Source organism: Pungitius pungitius, chromosome 17, assembly GCF_949316345.1.
Source record: "Pungitius pungitius chromosome 17, fPunPun2.1, whole genome shotgun sequence".
In the NCBI taxonomy this organism is placed as follows: Eukaryota; Metazoa; Chordata; class Actinopteri; order Perciformes; family Gasterosteidae; genus Pungitius; species Pungitius pungitius.
The window spans coordinates 11,874,867-11,892,151 of NC_084916.1; the positions used below are offsets into that span (position 1 = coordinate 11,874,867).

General features: G+C 44.7%; 1 protein-coding gene across 1 annotated transcript in view; it reads left to right on the forward strand.

Annotated features, from left to right (window-relative positions):
* Positions 1 to 5,543: 5,543 nt before the first annotated feature.
* rapgef5a (Rap guanine nucleotide exchange factor (GEF) 5a) overlaps positions 5,544 to 17,285 on the forward strand; it is a 39,896-nt gene continuing 28,154 nt past the window's right edge. Inside the window, exons 1-5 of the mRNA XM_037474000.2 lie at positions 5,544 to 5,975; positions 12,670 to 12,720; positions 13,824 to 13,930; positions 14,427 to 14,548; positions 15,054 to 15,231. Coding sequence (XP_037329897.2) covers positions 5,832 to 5,975; positions 12,670 to 12,720; positions 13,824 to 13,930; positions 14,427 to 14,548; positions 15,054 to 15,231 — 602 coding nt within the window. The 5' untranslated portion in view covers positions 5,544 to 5,831. The remainder of the gene's footprint in view (positions 5,976 to 12,669; positions 12,721 to 13,823; positions 13,931 to 14,426; positions 14,549 to 15,053; positions 15,232 to 17,285) is intronic.

The following is a 17,285-nucleotide window of genomic DNA, read 5'->3' on the forward strand; positions in this document are numbered from 1 at the left end:
GACAGATCGTGGCACATCTTTCACAAAGAAAATAGAAAAATAATAAGCCCACTGATATAAATATTTATCATTTGCTAACCAGCCATTTATCTGTGATCAAATTAAGTATTTTCTCGTCCTGTGCCTCCGTGACTGGATGTTTTGACCTCTCTAAAGTCCCTCTATAAAAAAACATCTTTAAGCAAAACCAACACTTATTTGGTAAATAATCCAACACTCAAATTATGATTAAATACCGGCAAAAGACTAATCTAAAGTATCAAGAGATATACAAATGAATCAACTAAACACAGTTGTTTTAACATTGTTATGGCCTGCTGACTTGAGCATTGAGCTCATAAGACTCGCTCTTGGTGTCATCGCCTCTTTATCGATCAGAATCTGAATGTTGATTCAAAAGAACTGTTTGGTTGCGGCCTTAATCTAGACCCCAGGATGACATGTAGGACTATTATCAATAGCAGCTGTCTGGCACACAAACACTTAACAGTTCATGCCAATTATTACTGTGAGGTGGTTTTGATCAGATTTAATATATAAGACGGGCTTCCAACCTGCGCTAACTTTTGGTTTTATCTCCCTCCCGTTCCTAGAACCCTCCCCCGCTGTGATGATCAACGCAGTGTTTTCATTCCTGCCAATTCCTTTTTTATATTTTCATATAATATAATATTTCAGGATTACGCATGGCTCACTCAGACCAGGAAGAGCTCACAGCTTAACTTTGTTTCTTTTAATTTTTACATGATGACTTTTTTCCAAGGAAGTTGCTGATGATAAGAGATCTGGAGATGAGTACGCCTTACTCACCATGAAATAAATGTTCTTGTAATCTCTTCACAGAGGACAAACTCGCGGCCCACCATTGAGAGTATCTGGCCCAAACCCTGCTTTAGTTAAGTTAATTGAATTTAATACTATCTTTGTTTTAATGTATCGTGGATTTTCAAAAATATTTATACCCTTATTTTTACTTTAATCTATCTATTTTTATTTTCTTAAACAATCAACGAAACGTCACCTTCCACTTCCACTGACTTTGAGTTATTTTTTTACAAAGTCTAAACTCTTTCTTGACATCTCACTTTCAAATACAATTTACCATGACTCTAAAACAACCATGCTTTTGTCCAATTTGCATTGCAACCTCTGTAATCATTAATGCTTTACTAATCATAGTATTTGGTTGGTTTTGATTCCCCCTGCTACTATTTTAGATATGCAACTTCCTCTATTCAAATTACTCAAACTGGAGAACTCCCAAATTGGGCTACAAAAAGCAGTATACTGCACTCTTTCTGATGCCGTTTTTCTGCTCTGTGAAGGATGTTGTAAGATCAAGGAGTGTTCTGGTACTTTCAGTGGACTATTTCAGAGACTTAGGAATAGCCTCGTGGTTGCAATGCCTGAGTTTATTGGGAAGTGCTCATCCTGACCATCTCAATCCTTTTGAGCTCAAGACACACTTTCGGTTTCCTTTGTGGACATTCAAGATTTTGTTTGATACATTTCTTAACCCTTGAGATTCATTAATAAATCTGACAATATGAGTACAATGTTTTTCAACATGGTCTTTAGCCATCGTAGAAATATCAATTGAAATATAACACCCACATAAGGGAAATAGATCCCATCTACAATATTATCTAATTCAATCTAGTCCAAACATCATCTACACTGTGTTGCAGAGTATAGAAATGGACGCTCCATTCACATTTAAACAACTCAGATTATTGTCATTCCACAACACAGTTGCACAATAACATGCAAAGTGCCGGCTTTATGCTACACACAACGCAGAATACCATATTTTGAAGGTGGAGTACAGAGGAGTTCAGTGTGTCAGAGGATGAGGAAAAAACGCTGCTCTGAAGTCTTTTGGTGCGACAGCTGAACCTTCTGAATGTCTTGCATTAGTTCTGGCTGGTCCTGACCCTGAGAAATCAACATAGTTCACAAACAAAACCTTAGTTTGAGTTTTGCTTCCTCTCGTGGTCTCGGCCCACGGGGGCTTTTACAATCGGCTGTATAGAATGATATAATAGAGGAACAACACATGTAATGAGCAGGTATAGTTCAGTTGACGCACTTAATAAACACATAAATAGTTCAAAGCAACAAGTGGAAATCTTAATTTTATTTCTCAGTTCTTTGAAATCATCAATGCATTTTAAATCCCAAATGGTTCCGCACAGAACCAACGCATACAGAGTGTGCTGTACCTTTTCAGATTAAACCCTGGTGCATAATGTGAGCCCTGGATTCTCTTTAATCTCTGTACTCCCCATCTCCCCTGGTTGTCTCTTTGTGCACCATAGGGTCTGAACTCAAAAAGCACGACTTGTTAAACGTTGGCGCCGCCAAATCATAATCCTTTAATGTCCCAGTCCTTTGAGATCACTCGCGGTGTTGAAGGTTCCCCAACGGCCTGGAGAGGCTGAAATGAAGTCCGACGTTGAACTCGTTGAACTCTGCAGTTCACTCAGGACGCTGCTAGATGGCAATCACGCAACATCTATGACGAGAGGAAGGCTTTGAGTGCTCTGAAAGGGATTGTAGAGAGAGAGACAGAGAGAGAGAGAGAGAGAGAGAGAGAGAGATTGGAAGTTAACGCTTTGGATTCTCATCCCACATGTTTCCGCCCCTTGCAGATTTATACCATTTTAACTGCATTAAAGTGCTCAATTCTTAATATATCGGATTTGATTAAGTTTGTGTGGTTTACCTCCACATGTCATTTTCTAAATGTGACTAATAATCAGAAGCCTGTGTGAGCGGGTGAAGGTCATGGAATGAAACGCCCCCGCAAAAGACAACGTTAACAGGCAGCACGCCGTTGTAGGACAGTAAACAGGATGAAGTCAGCGTTTATGGTTTCATACGTAAACTGATCATCAGTGAAGGCAGGGGATCCGTAAGCAGGAGATAATGAGAATGACAAAAATAAACATTTACTGAGAAGAGGACAACAGAGCAGTGCAGCTCTTTCACGGTCGGAGTCTTGCTTCTGTTCTTTTGTACCTGACTTTATCCGTCACGTTGGGCTACATATATATATATATATATACACATATTAATTTCAATCTGCCAATCCTCCCCTTACTTTTCTTTCCCTCCAAATTCTGCTCTCAGTTTTCTTGTGTTGCTGCCCGGCTTTTTCTCGGGCCACAGTGTTCTGGTCCCTTCCTCTTCCTCTCTCTCTCCTCCTCTTCGTCATTCAATGGTCAGAGAGCTCCAGAAGAGAGGAGAGGAATTGTATCTCTGCTCTGTTTGCCACGGGCACTCTTCAATATTTAATCCGGAGTGCATTTGTTTGAAGAGAGCTCTGGATATGTGTGCGAGTGAGTGATACGAGAGATGTGTGTGGATTCTGCATTTGTATGCAGGAGGGATGCCGTTGAGAGCGTGTATGCTTGCTTGTGTGGTGACATTTTTAGGATGAAAGGCTTTCTCCAGCCCGATGGTAATTGGCCTACTCTCTCTCTCTCTCTCTCTCCTGACTTCCCCCTCTTGTTCTTCCTTTTGCACTTTCTTTCGCCATCTCCTCCTTCACTTCCCCTCACCTATGATCCATTCTTCTCCCCGTGCATCATCATGTAACACCAATGTGCTCCGTGTAGTATTTGAGCACAGCTATGTAGGGCTCATTCTTTTAAATGCTCTACTTTGAGGTTTGTTTGATTTTGCTGTGTGTGCATATGGGACCGTCTGTGTATGTGTGTGTGTGTGTGTGTGTGTGTGAATCGGCTTCGGGTCTCTGTGGTCCCTGGAGGCCACGGAGCAGCACATTTCATCATCCTCCTCCAGACTCTTCTTCTGCTTCTTCAGCAATTCAGCAAACACCGAGTGTTTTCCTTCTTTTGTTCTTTCACTTTCAGGTGTGTGCTAATGAGACAAGTCAAAATAAAACCACTGAGGCTCTTTTTGGATTTACCCTCACGTCTCTTACTTTAAACATTAACTCCTGACCGAAGTCCTCTGAAAATAAGCTTGCAGGGTTTGCTGATGTTGTCTTTACTTCTTCGCATTCCCGACAAATTTGATACACGAGAATTGTGCGATGACAATTCCCCAGAATCATGTCCAATGTCCAATGCCTTCGTTTATCGTCAGTGGCATCTTGTTCTGAAGATGTTCTGAATCGAACTGATGGGGGTTCTCTGTAATTGTGTTTAGTCTTCACATACAAAGAGGGGATTCAGTTACCAAACGGGGCCGCTCGGCCACACACTCTCCAGGTCATGAGGTGGGAGTTGCGGAGTGTAATAAAGTATTAATGATCTTGGTTAAACGGTTGACATGGTGTCACACAGGTCAGTGGAGACTGAAACGTTTTCGCATTTTCCTGATCAACATAATCTCATTTGTCTGTGGATCCAGTGACACATTTGCACATGTATCATGTCAATAGATGATTTTGAGGTCAACAAATTTAAGACTTTTTCCTCACATGTGTGTGTGTGTGTGTGTTTGTGTGTGCGCGCTCGTTATTCAGATTCTAAACAGAATGCTGGCGTTGGTATAATCACAGTCCCTTAAAGGGGCCAATTATCCCAGATTACAAATCCTATCAGGAGAGCAGACTCGACATCGCAGAGATACAACCGAACCCGCTGCACTCCAGCTGAACTCTGATTTATTCAATCTGGCTCCTCTCGGATCTACAGAATTCAAATTAATTCTCTCCCTCAGACCATTTCATGTTGGATCTGTAATCTAATTGAATGCACTTTCATCAACTTCCCGGGAGAGCAAAAAGGATTTTTTGCAAAGCCATACAGCCAACTCCAGATGATGCCAATGCCGATTTCTTTGCCGCTGCAAAACGCATGGCTTTGAAAAAAGAGCTTCTTATTTGAATGCAAAGAGGACCCTTTTTAAATGTTGCATACGGATAACACAATAGTTTAAACCTCCACTATTACCAGCATGTTGTGCAAACACACTTTGCCTCCAACAAAGAAAGAGGAGCAGGTTTCACAGTATGATGACAATGTATAGGGAGGGTAAACACAAGGGGGACAAAGTGTCTCATCGCAAACCCCCCTCCCCCACGGGTGGGAGGGTTGAGCCCCTCTCATGTTTCAGCTCACCTCCTTTCTGCCTCAGGTCAAACTCGGATGAAAAGCTTCTGGCTCCACATAATTGTCACACAGTCGGCGTGAAGAACAACTCCCCCCCCCCCCTCCCCACCCCCTCTCCCCGAGGAAACACAGGCTTCGCCTATGTAGCAGAGGCGTACGCTCAGTGGCTGCTCTTTGTTTACCTTTGGAAATTTGAGCCAGGTAATGTGGTGACGTAGCTCTACCGAGTGCCTTCATTGCCCCCCCCCCTTATTTAGAAGTGCTTTTAGTTCACAGTGTATGTGATATAGAAACATTAACATGATACTAAACGTCAACTGCACCGGCAGAGGCTAAAAGCCTCCATGTGACCATCGCGTGGTTCTCTATGGAACCGGGCAGGGCGCGAAAGGTGGAAGTGATGCAATAATTCTATGCACCTGTGACCCCCACCCTCCTCCTCTTCCTCACACACATACACACACACACACACACACACACACAGACACACACACACACACACACGCAAGCGCACCACTCTGGTCGTCGCCTGCTGAGGACTAGACCGCGTTCGGGTGGAGCAGCATCGTCGCGTGTGAGCGCGAGGGGCGGACTATGGCAGACGTGCGCGGGCGGCGGTGGACCTCATGAGGACACCGTAGACACTCACGGCGGCAGTCGGAGGGGCAGACCGGGAGGACCGAACGGAAGGAACCGAACCGGAGGATCGCACGGAAGGACCGAACGGACGAGAAGGAGAGCGGACCCATGGAGGACTCGGAGCCCGCGGAGGACGGCTTGCTCGCGGGCATGCGGTGGAACCGGAGCGCACGGGACCAGGCTCAGCTGAAGCACAAGATCCGGGACCTGCCGGGGCTGCTGAAGCACGGGCTGCACCTGCGGAAGAAGAGCGTGAGTATTCCGGACCGTCCGCGCGCCCGCGTCCGCCGGGATAAACATTAACGTTACCTTTTCAACCGTGACCCCCCCCCCCCCCCCACCCACGCCTCCCGCCCCCCGCCCCACGCCCCAAGACACCGCTGTGTGCCCGAAGCCGTTTCGTAACCCTGTCACGACTCAGGTCACGAGCATTTCTGTCGCAGAGGCTGTGTGTGTGCGTGCGTGCGTGCGTGCGAGCGAGCGTGCTACATCGAAAATAACTAGATTTGCTGTTACACCATAGCTTCACACTCAGGTCGTCAAGGCAACACTACCTCCTCAGCGCATTCGCCACATGCTTAAAAACATGCTCTTATATCACTCCGACGTCTGATTGAATCTGTTTTCTGTTTCAATCGGGCCGTATTTTGCTGGTAAATGTGTAAAAACTGTGAAAACGTAACTACGAAAATCTCAAGGTGATGCCTACCTTCGCATGTCTTTGTTTTTTTCAACCCAACCATCCAGAACTTGTTTTTTTCAGTACGAATTGATATAAAGGAAAAATGCGCCAAATCATCACATTTGGAGAAAAAACATGATGTATTAATGTAATAATTTTGTTTTGAAGGACTAATTAGTTATACATATTGTTTCAGCTCTAACTGCTAATAAACCTAACCTTCCAGTCCAAAAGGGGGAAATTTGTAAAGATCTATCAACAACAAAAAAATCCATCTGAAGGGCCCTTGTGTTTAGTGTTCATCGGTCTGGTAAGCAGTAAATGTGAGTGTGACTCACATTTACTGCTCCTGACAAGCCAAACATCTACCTGCAGTGTCAGCTCTGCTCATCGTCATCATCACCGGTGGCATCCGGGAGAAGAAGTGTCCCTTATTGCCTCTGTGGGAATCAGGGACAAAGTGCCAACACGTCCGGTCCCATTGAAATGTGCTAAATGTATGCCCCATTTGGGATGAGAACTTGAGCAGTTCATGTCGTGTAGCAATTTGTTATTTGAAGCGATGCTTAAAGGACTCACATTTTACCTGTCTGATTGATGAGATTAACGGGTAATCCTATAATAAACTGCAGAACAGAATATGCAGATATGAAAGTCTAAGTGAGATCCGACTAAAAGCATTATAATGAAACCCATGGAATACTTCATTATTACTATTAAAGACACGTCAAAAACACCAATCACGTAAGGAACTGGCTCCCTCAATGAAATGTTGAGTTTTCCATCTCGTGTCTTCATCCAACTCACTGTGCATGTGTGCGATGAGTGTGATGAGGCGTAGGGAAGTGGTGTAAAGGTATGGCTGCTCTGTGTGCAGGCTGCTCCTCTTCAGACACTAGCAGTTGGCTACGCTTCACCGTGCACTCTCGATTTTACATGCACGTACAACTTCTCCAAAGGGATGTGAGAGAGGAACGGTCACGGACTCTTTGCCTGCACACATTTGACCCTTTCCGTTGCTGTTCCATTCATAATATTTTTTTTTTTTTTTGGGGAGGCGTTGGGGAATATTTGGGGTGAAAAAGCATGCGACATAAGCGAGTTTCCGCATGACCTCATGTTCGCTGACGGCACGGAGGCATCGGCCTCTGTTGTGACTTGCTGTGCAGCAACCATTCTTTATTGGCTGTGATTGAGAAACGAAGGAAATCACGTTTTCGCCTTTCCGGTATACACGCTCCGGGGATGCGCTGTTCGGGAAGCACCCCGCGTGGAAGGTCACACCAGGGAGACCTCGGCCCGGTTTTCTGTCCTCGGGCCTCGCCGCTCCGCCATGAGATTTGACAAAAGCCAAAGTCACTCAGAGAGATGGATGCTGATCTCAGACCCAGACCTTTTGAAACCGGTTTTACTGGAGGCTGTTGGTCCTGCTGCTTTGTTGCTGACACCATAACAGAAGAAAAACCAGTGTGGGACGTGACACTGAACATATAGATACACATAAGGAACAGAGAGACTCGCCGACCACGAAAGGCTTTTGGGCAGCAGTTGCTGTTGAATGGGTTTGCATTTTGAACGCGAGCGAAGAAATGAGCCATAAACAATTGGAGTTACGCAACGGCACATTTTTCACAAATACTTTTGGATACGCAGTCGAATCCTTGCGCCTCCTCAATGAAATCGTGCCCATTTTGTTTGAGTCGTTTTTTGGTTCCATGGCGGCCCACGCGGTGCAAATTCAATCGCTGCCTCCAGATTACAGCTCAGTTTTCATTTTGAATGACAACTATCGTTGGTGGTATTCCTCAGAAGATTATCTCCTTTTTTTTGCATTTTACACTCAGCAAAACAGTGGCTTGAGCTGTGTTTTTTAGGTCTCCGAGCAATATTTCACATCCATAACTGCATTGTACATTGAGATAAGACAGATGAAAGGAGAAGTGAGGGGTAGAGAGAGAGAGAGAGAGAGATGTTCATACCTTGTTTAATGAACACTCCAATGTAATCTTACACACATTGAACTACTGAATGTGACTGAAAGGATCAGCATAGTCTCACACTACTTCCAAATGTATTCAACAACATAAGCTTAGTTCGTGAACAGGCTGCAGGACGCATGAGGAAAATACAGAGAATTAGCAAAGACTGATGAAGACATAAAATGTTTGAAAAAAATGTAGGGATCCCCAATCATTAAAGTAGCTAATAACACTCCAGTAATCAGTTAAACTTCTCAGTTGAAATGCTGACACAATAGAATACAATTGTACAATAACTCCTGAAACAAGTCAGTTATCACCAAGTACACAAATCACTGACGACTTGAGAAGCCAAAGGTCGTGTGCAGGTGGGTCGGTTAACAGCTTTAATGTGTGCCAGCGTGTGTTTGTTTTTCTATTTTCTCGGTGCGTCCATTGAGCTGTGGCTGCTTTGATGTCTCCATTTTGATTTCCTTGTATGACGAATCCTGTCGACAGTCGACAGGAGCTTAGTGTGAGTTAATGTGTGTGTGTGTGTGTGTGTGTGCTTGCGAACGAACCGCGCTTCAGCTCTTCTTCACTGCTCAGCAATCTAATCTGAGAGTAATCCATTTCTCGCAGATAATGACCTCACTCTCTGCTGCTGCTGCTGCTGCTGCTCTCTCTCTCTCTCTCGGATCACTTTAAAGTCACCACACAGAGAAGCCTGTCAGCATGCTCTCTCTCTCTCTTTATAGCTCTCATTCACCTCCCCTTCTCCTCAGCTCTCTCCCCGGCCTCCGGTGTACTGACAGCAGCGGTACACCCGCTGATGGAGGAGCGCTCAAACAAAGAGCAGGGACATGGCCAGCAGACATGTCTTTCGTCGTGGGAGCCAGCGTGAATGAGGCACCCCGTGGAGGTGGTGTGTGTCTCGACGCGTGTTTTGCGAGGAGAGACGATGGAGAGAACTGTGTTCACCAGAGAGAGAGAGAGAGAGAGAGAGAGAGATGAGATAGAGCGACCAAGACAAAAGGGGGAAAGAAGGAGCGAGACAGAGAGATAGCGAGAGTCAGAAACAATTTATTTAGTCTGTGTGTCTCGGCTGGCTGGTGTGCTCTACTTAACCCCCAGTCCAAACACGGCGCGCTGTCACACGCACACACACAGACACACACACACACACACACGCACGCATGCACACGGACCAAAAAGGGCTTTCATCTTCACTGATATCTCGGGGGCCGTCCACCCGGAGCTGCTGCTTTTTAACAGCCAAAAACTCAGCTCTTTTGAAAATGTTTCCCAGTGTGGATTAATCTGAAAAATCCAGCTGTGCGTTTTATTGCAAATAGGAAGAAAATGTGTTTTTGCACTCTCTGTCACCCCGAGCTCTTTCTGTGATCTCCCATTTTAAATAATAAGATTTGTGCTGCAACCGATGATTGCTTTCTAGAGATGTGCCTATTCCAACACTCTTTCTGACTCAAATAGCGCATAATGCATCAGGTATTGGATACCATTATTTTTAGGAATTACAGTATGTTCACAACCCTTAACCTACTCAGTGTTTACTTTTTGATTTGCATTGCTGAGTAAGCGGCGGTTGAGTCACAGCCATTTCTGTTTTTTTTTTCTTTGGTCCACAAACACATGAACAAAAATAATTCCCAATATGGATTCTGTCCCCTTCGGTAAGAGACACACGCGCCCATTTCTACGCTTCCAGGTCTCGTGCCGAGCTGCTTCAGCGTTACATATTTGATGCATGTATTCCCGCGCTGATGTGACGCGGTCACTTGCCGCGGATGCTGATGCTGATGATGTTCGTGTGGCTGCGCGTATCGTCTGTGTGTGCAGACGCTCTGATGAGGATCACACACACACACACACACACACACACCGCTCTGCACACCCTCTAATCATCTTGTTCAATTACTCCCGACTCCAAAGACGGGCGTTCCTCTCGCTCTCCGTCTTTGTCCCACTCGCTCTTTTTCACTTTTACACGATTACAGTGGAAAGGGTTCCAGAGCCTGGTGCCTCTCTCAGGCTCATCTCCCCTGTCACGTATTCATGGGCCGCTGTGATTTGTTCATCCTCCCTCTCCTCTTTCTCCTCTTGCGCGTTAACTTATTCATATTTCCTCATCTACATCTGTCTTCCTTGGATGCCGGATTCGTTTTTTGTTTCATCATTCGATCTCTATCTCGCTATCCATCACTGGCTCAGATTCCCGTGGCGGTTCGCAGACTGAGCTTCGCACACCTGTTGCACTCTTCTTGCGTGAGGCTCCCGCTGGAAAAGTTGAACACGTCTGCATTGCAACAGGGACCGAAATTGCTGTCATTCAAGCTGTTAAAAGGGTTTCCTCTAGCTTTGGTGGAGGTTTTGGCAGAGTTACTTGTATGGCGTGTATTTGGTTGAGTTACATTTCCCTTGGATTACATGAATTAGATTGAATAGTGTTGTTTAGTTGTTTATCCCCTTACTGGGTGAGTGTGGTTGCGTTGCCTCTCACAGCTGACCACAGCACAGCTCACTTTAAATGAAGGAGAAGGCTCAAAATGAATTCATGTAGCCCCCCCCCCCTCAATACCGATCGATGAGACTGAATCAGCTGAGTTCAAATCTACAGAATATTTGCACTTTATTTGACACGTCAGCGTGGCACATGGGGCAGCAGGGATTTGAACTGACAACCTTGTGGTGCCCAGCTCACCACGCCACCATCGCCCATCATCTTCCAAAGGTTTGCTGGAGAAAAGCATGTCTTACTACACAGACATAACCAGGCTCTATGTAAGATGGGGCAAAAAGATCAACACGTTGATCTCACAGGCTTTGGAAAGTTATTCCAACATGTTTAACAGTCATTCCCTCAGTAGCCATATATTATTGAGGGTCGCTGTACCACATCGTTTTCTCTTGTTCCTCCTGTTTGAGGCTTTGAAAATTCAACGGAGTCTTTCAAGTGATTGGCGAAAGCACTTTTACAGAGTTGGAAAAAAAAAACAGGTTTAAAAAAATCACACTTTTTGCGACGGGCCGAAACTTCCATGGAGCTGCCTTCCGTTTCGGGGTGCTGCCGGCGTGCATAATGGCTCACTGTTACACTGTCAGTGCTCACTGGGGCACTTGAACAGAGCCACCATTAATCAGCACCTGCGTCTTTTCTACAACTGACAAGAGAGAATGTCTCCTGGGAAGAAGGAGGGCAGTCGGCCCGCCAGCCATTGATCCGTGAGGTGTGTCAGGTGTTAAAGTGGTGAATATTCATTCATTCTCTGCTTTTTTTGTTCAATTACTTTATATTCAATTGGGAATTGTTCTGTTTGACTTCAAAGAGTCTTTGTCTGTTGATAAGTGTCATAAAACCCATTCAACCATCCAACCAAAACATTTCAAGGAGTGAAATATTTTTTAGAGATTGTAGATTTCCTCGTGTGGCTAACAGCTTTTTAGAAATATTTTAAGAACTGCAGTTAAATGTTTAAAAGTATCTTACATTTTGACTGGATATCAAAAAAAAAAAAAAAAAAGATGCCTTTAGCGGGTACACCATTATTATGCTGCTGGAATGTGTGATTCAGCACTAAATATTCTGTCAGTTGCATAAAATATTAATATTTTAGTCATTTTACATCCATTTTGTGTTTTGGTTGAACATTCTTTGAGTCTATGAGTTTTTTCTACAAGAATTATGATCTTGGGGAAAAAGGGCCCTGTGAGTCATTTGGAGCAACCTTTTATGTCATTGGAAGATAAACTAAGACGCAGTGTCACTAAACTGCATCACTCTCTGTGACACTGGAGTGAAATAAAAAACCAGACGTCTGCAGCGAGGGCCGTTTCCCATCTATGTGATCCAACACTTACGATCAATTGAAATCGGTTTTTCCGAGAATGAGTGAGCCGCCGCGGTGCCAGTCCTGTCACCCTGCTCCTCTGGCTTATTAATAATCCCAAAAGATTATAAATGTCTTTCCTGGCGGGGGAAGCGGATGTTGTATTGGGACACTTGAACTGACAACTCCACAGGTGTGAGGAATTTAATAAATTAATTTTGACTTTTGACTTTTCAATCTATTGTTTGTCGCTTAAGAATTAACCATGAAAGGCCGGCCTCTTGGCAAGGTCTAGTGCAGTATGAACGTTTGACCAATGGCTGTTGCTGCTGTTAAACAGAACCTGACTAATGGTGAAACGGGTCCTTCTCATCTCAGAGTGTTGTTTGCTCAGTGTATTTACTGTGTGTGTCATTGTGTGTTGCCTCTGACAGCTTGTGTGTATTGTGTTTCAACAGCAATCACCTGACACTATCCCCGGACCGAGCAGTGGACCTGCAGTAAACAAGGTAAGGAAACACACACAAGTGATGTCATCTTTTCAGTTTTGCTGTGAAGCCAAAGTGTGTTTGTTTAGCCCCAATATAGGTGACATCAGCGGGGATATTACCGTGGGTTTTTTCTAAGCCAGTTTCACCTACTGCACACACACACACACACACACACACACACACACACACACACACGCTCTGAGGGAGAGTCTTAATTTGACATGCATCACTATAATGCGGTTTAGCAAATATCTGGTGCTGCAACTTTGATAATGCCTCAAGGCGCAAATATCCTACTGCAGTATATTTCTCTTTGAACATGGAAAACAGCTCTGAGGAGTGTGATGCCAGTATAATACTTTTGTAAATGACCCCCCCCCCCCCCAACGTCTGTTTTGACTGGCGCATTTGCACGGAAGAAGCAATTTATGAATTCAAATCACATCTACTGCCATTATCATTCATGCAAATGTTGGTCTCCAAGCTGTGTAGCGAGATAAGACCCCTGAGTTTGCACCCAAAAGGCTGTTCAAACGTTTACACATAATTCCCCCCACAGCGAATACACGGTGCATATTTTGAACGAGACTTAAACCTCTGTAACAAAGTACGATACAAAGTACGATACAATAATTTAAAGGTGAATTTTCACTATTATTATGGTCATGGCAGCCACACATATAACCTCTGTGACCACAATCATATCTGAGGGTTCTTAATCCCGTTGGCATACTTGTACCTGGGAACACTCATCACTTGCCCTACCCCCCCCCCCCAAAAAAAGAGTTAATGATTGAATCTGCTTCCACGATGAAGAGTGAGTAAAAGTGAGTATTAAAAAAGAACAAGCAGTCCATGTAGACAGCCTGATTGAAATACGGTCTTGTTTAGCACAGCGTCGATTGGCGAGATCCTCGTAGGGAGCGTAGACACGGGCCGTGTTTCAATCCTCAGGGGGAAAGAGGCGTCCTTGTCAATGCCGGCACGCAGCCCCGCTAGCGCTCTGCGGTCTCACGTTCTAAATAATGTTGGGTTCCAATCTTCATCGTCATTTTGTTCACGTGTGTTCACTCGTGGTGCTCTGAATTGTGATACAAATGCTTGTGTGTGTGTGGTGTCAGTCGTGTTCCCAGAGCTTCCCGTGTGCTGGTCGCGCTGTGAGGAACGCCTTCCTCTCCCACGGGCCGTACCCGGCTAAAGACAAGATACACCTGGCCAGAATCATACGGTACGCTTGTCTGTGTTTGTGTGTCGGCCTGCATGCAGAAATGAATCGATGGGTCCGGCTGAACGTGTGCACTGACTCAACCCCCCCCCCCCCCCTCGTGTGCTGATTGGCCGGTCCAGTGGTTTCATGCAGTAGAACGAGCAAAGCGTGACGCAGACGATACATGGCGGGGCACAAGGTGCTCCAGGAGTACATGCCCTCTTCGCTCGCTTTATACTTTATACTGAACATCTGGACACAAAATATAAATGTCTTCCTTTGGAGTCTCAACAGTCATCGCATGTACGCCCGCGCAAACACACACGCACATGCACGAGGAGTTTATGTTCAATGTACTCGGAGGAAAAGGCTTAGAGAGAATTAATGAATAATCAATGGGTATCGATCAAATAAAAAAAAAAAACAAGACCAGCTTTGTGCTGAGGAGGAAGAGTGTGTTTACCGTAACACTGTGTTTGTTGGCTGGAAATGTGTGTGTGTGTGTGTGTTATAACAGGCGCAGCTACGTGGGCGTGGAGCTGGTGCAGTGGCTGTGTGAGCAGTGTGTGTACGTGCGCTGCCGGACCACCGGCGTGCGCGTCTGGCAGGTGCTGCTGGAGCTGGGAGTCCTGCTGTCGGGTAAGAACACAACTCCAAAAGACACACACACACATTCACAGACCCACTTACATGACTGGAGGTCGTTCTTCAGAGTGCATCGTCCCCTTCCTTTGACCTCGGCCTGCTTCATTTGCCTTCTTAACTTTCTATAAGGTTCTTTAAATGTATCCGAGAGCCCTAAATACTAACCCTAAAAACCCTCGTTCATTATTCACCAAACACCAAGTTCACAGCCAGTTGGTACGCACTAGACCGTGTGATGAACTGATTCTACTATCACTATATGGCCAGTGTGCTATCATCATAAAAACACATGAACATTACCACTCACGCCTCATTCTTCACTTATTGATTATGACACAGGATAAGTGAGCACAGGATAAGTGTAGATATCAATGTAATGTATTAGGTTTCGCAGGGTTTTTTTGGTCACACACCTGCAGAGCACCACATTTGATGAGATGATGATAACAGGAAAACAGGAACCTGCTACTTCTCACTTGTTTCTCAATTCTCTCTCCAGTGGACCAGCGGGTGATGTTTTCAGATTCCAACTCTTACTACCAGTTCAGCTTTGAGGAGTGTGACTCCGCCTCCTGTGACTTTCGCTCCAATGAGGGGGAGTGGCCAGAGGCGGTTAGGCTCCTCCTCCAACTCGCCCCGTACATCCAGTTCCGCTCTGGGGGCGGAGCCAGCAGCCCGTAAGTGTCCAATCAATTCCGATTGTCAAGGTTGAATAAACACTTTGTTTTGATTAAATAATCGACCCTCTAATGATTTCATGTTGTAAAAAGTGTTGTACGGCATCTTCTTGAGGTTGTTAACAATGTGAAAAAAGCACCCAAATACAAGCTTTCTTACTAATATGAGTATTGATATAAATATTTATAGAATCAAAATACATTATAAACAGCCACCCCCTGTGGACTGAAAGCACAGCCTGTTTGGAACTCAGAACGTATTGAATATTCAATAGCAGTTTGATTGGTTGTTTGAATTTTAAATAAACAGTGACAGCTCTAATAGGATGAACATATGGATGGACATTATTAGTTATATTCATATTTTGTAAAGACAAGTGGTGATGGTTTTTACTCTTGTCACTGGGTCCCTTTCATGAGAGCCGGCATGTTAAACGGTTACAGAACGATGAGCACAGCCGAGGGTGAACGTGACACACTTAATAATAATATCTGGAGGATCTCCATTGACCTGAAGTTGAAGCCAGTTGCTCGAATAAAATACCAAAGTGGAAGTGACAGTGTTCCCATTTCGATATTTGATTGAGGTCATTTGTCTGTCTGATGGTTTAACATGACATAATAGTCAGGGCTTGATTTGGTGGACGTGTGGGCGTGCAAGTGCGTGTCTGTTACACAACATCATTTAGGCTCACACATACGCACTCTTTGCAAAAAATCATCCCCCAATTCCCAGCTTGAAACTTAACATCTATTCCGTGTTTTAAATCCTGAGTCTAATGCACAAAACGACACACACACACAGACACACACACACACACAGACAGCATGCAGAGTGGTGTCAGCCTTGGTTTCCTGTGTGTGGGATTCCAGCCGAGGCTGCCACTGAACTCAATCCGTCACTCAGAGAGAGAGAGAACGAGAGGGAGACGGGCAGCAAAAAATATAGCCCATATATGGAGATTACGGGAACAAGAACACACGTCAACTGTGTCGACTTGAAAAAGTGTATTTGCAGACACCGGGGAGAGAGCGCGACGCCGAGGACAATTGAATGTCATGTTTAATGATGTGAATCTCCTGTAACCTCCGTGATGCTCTTCTCTCAGGGATATGGTGGAAGGGATGGTTCTCGTCGTTTGCCTCAGTTTAGCACGTTTATAAAACATGTTCAAAACATGTTGTAGTTTTTTTGTTATCGAATGGAGATACGGTAAAAGAAAAGGTGCGGTTTTATTTCTGAAGATGAGACACAGATGTTTCTCACATCATCCGTCACTTTGACCCCGCTTGCTGTCCGTGTCTCTCTTTGACTGGCGGGCACCTCTTGGAGGCCCCGCCCCTTTACGATGCATCGGTTGATTAAAAATCCCTTTGGTCAGAGCTAATCAAATGCAGTAGTTAAAATAAAAACTCAGCAGTGTGCACCGTCCAATGGTTGTACATTTGAATGCATTTAGAAATATGTCTGAAACAGGTTTTACCATCGGAGTTCTTCTTATCGTTATTAAGATTTTTTATTTTTATTTTGGCAGCGACGGATGCACGGGCTCCTCATGAATTATGTCTCTGTGGCTCTCGCTGCAGTTTAATCTAATGAGGCGAGCATTAAATCGATTCTGAGGACTTAGGGATAGGACGACATCGCTGGCTTGCCTCCTGCTGGAGATTTCTACTTTAGTGAAGCCTAAGAAAAACAACAACACCCTGCTAATTAAATGGCTTATCTCGTCTGCATCATGTGTGGAAAAGGGGTTTCTGTGCGAGTGTCATTATTCACTTTGTGTCAACACTGCCGGCGCGTCTCAACGGACTGCTGTGTCTGAAGAATAGGATTTGCTACCAGTAGGCGCAACGTGGTCATTAAAGTTGATTAGTTTATTGTTCAGGGTTCCCTTCAGTGTTCTCATGGCTTTCTGAATCTTAAAAGAGACTGAGAGAGTATCATATATAATTATACAAGAAAAGACTCTCTCTCGCTTTCTCTCTTTCCTTCCCCATCTGAAAGCAATTCTGTTTCAATTTACTGAGCTTTATTGGCAAGTGTGTCTCTC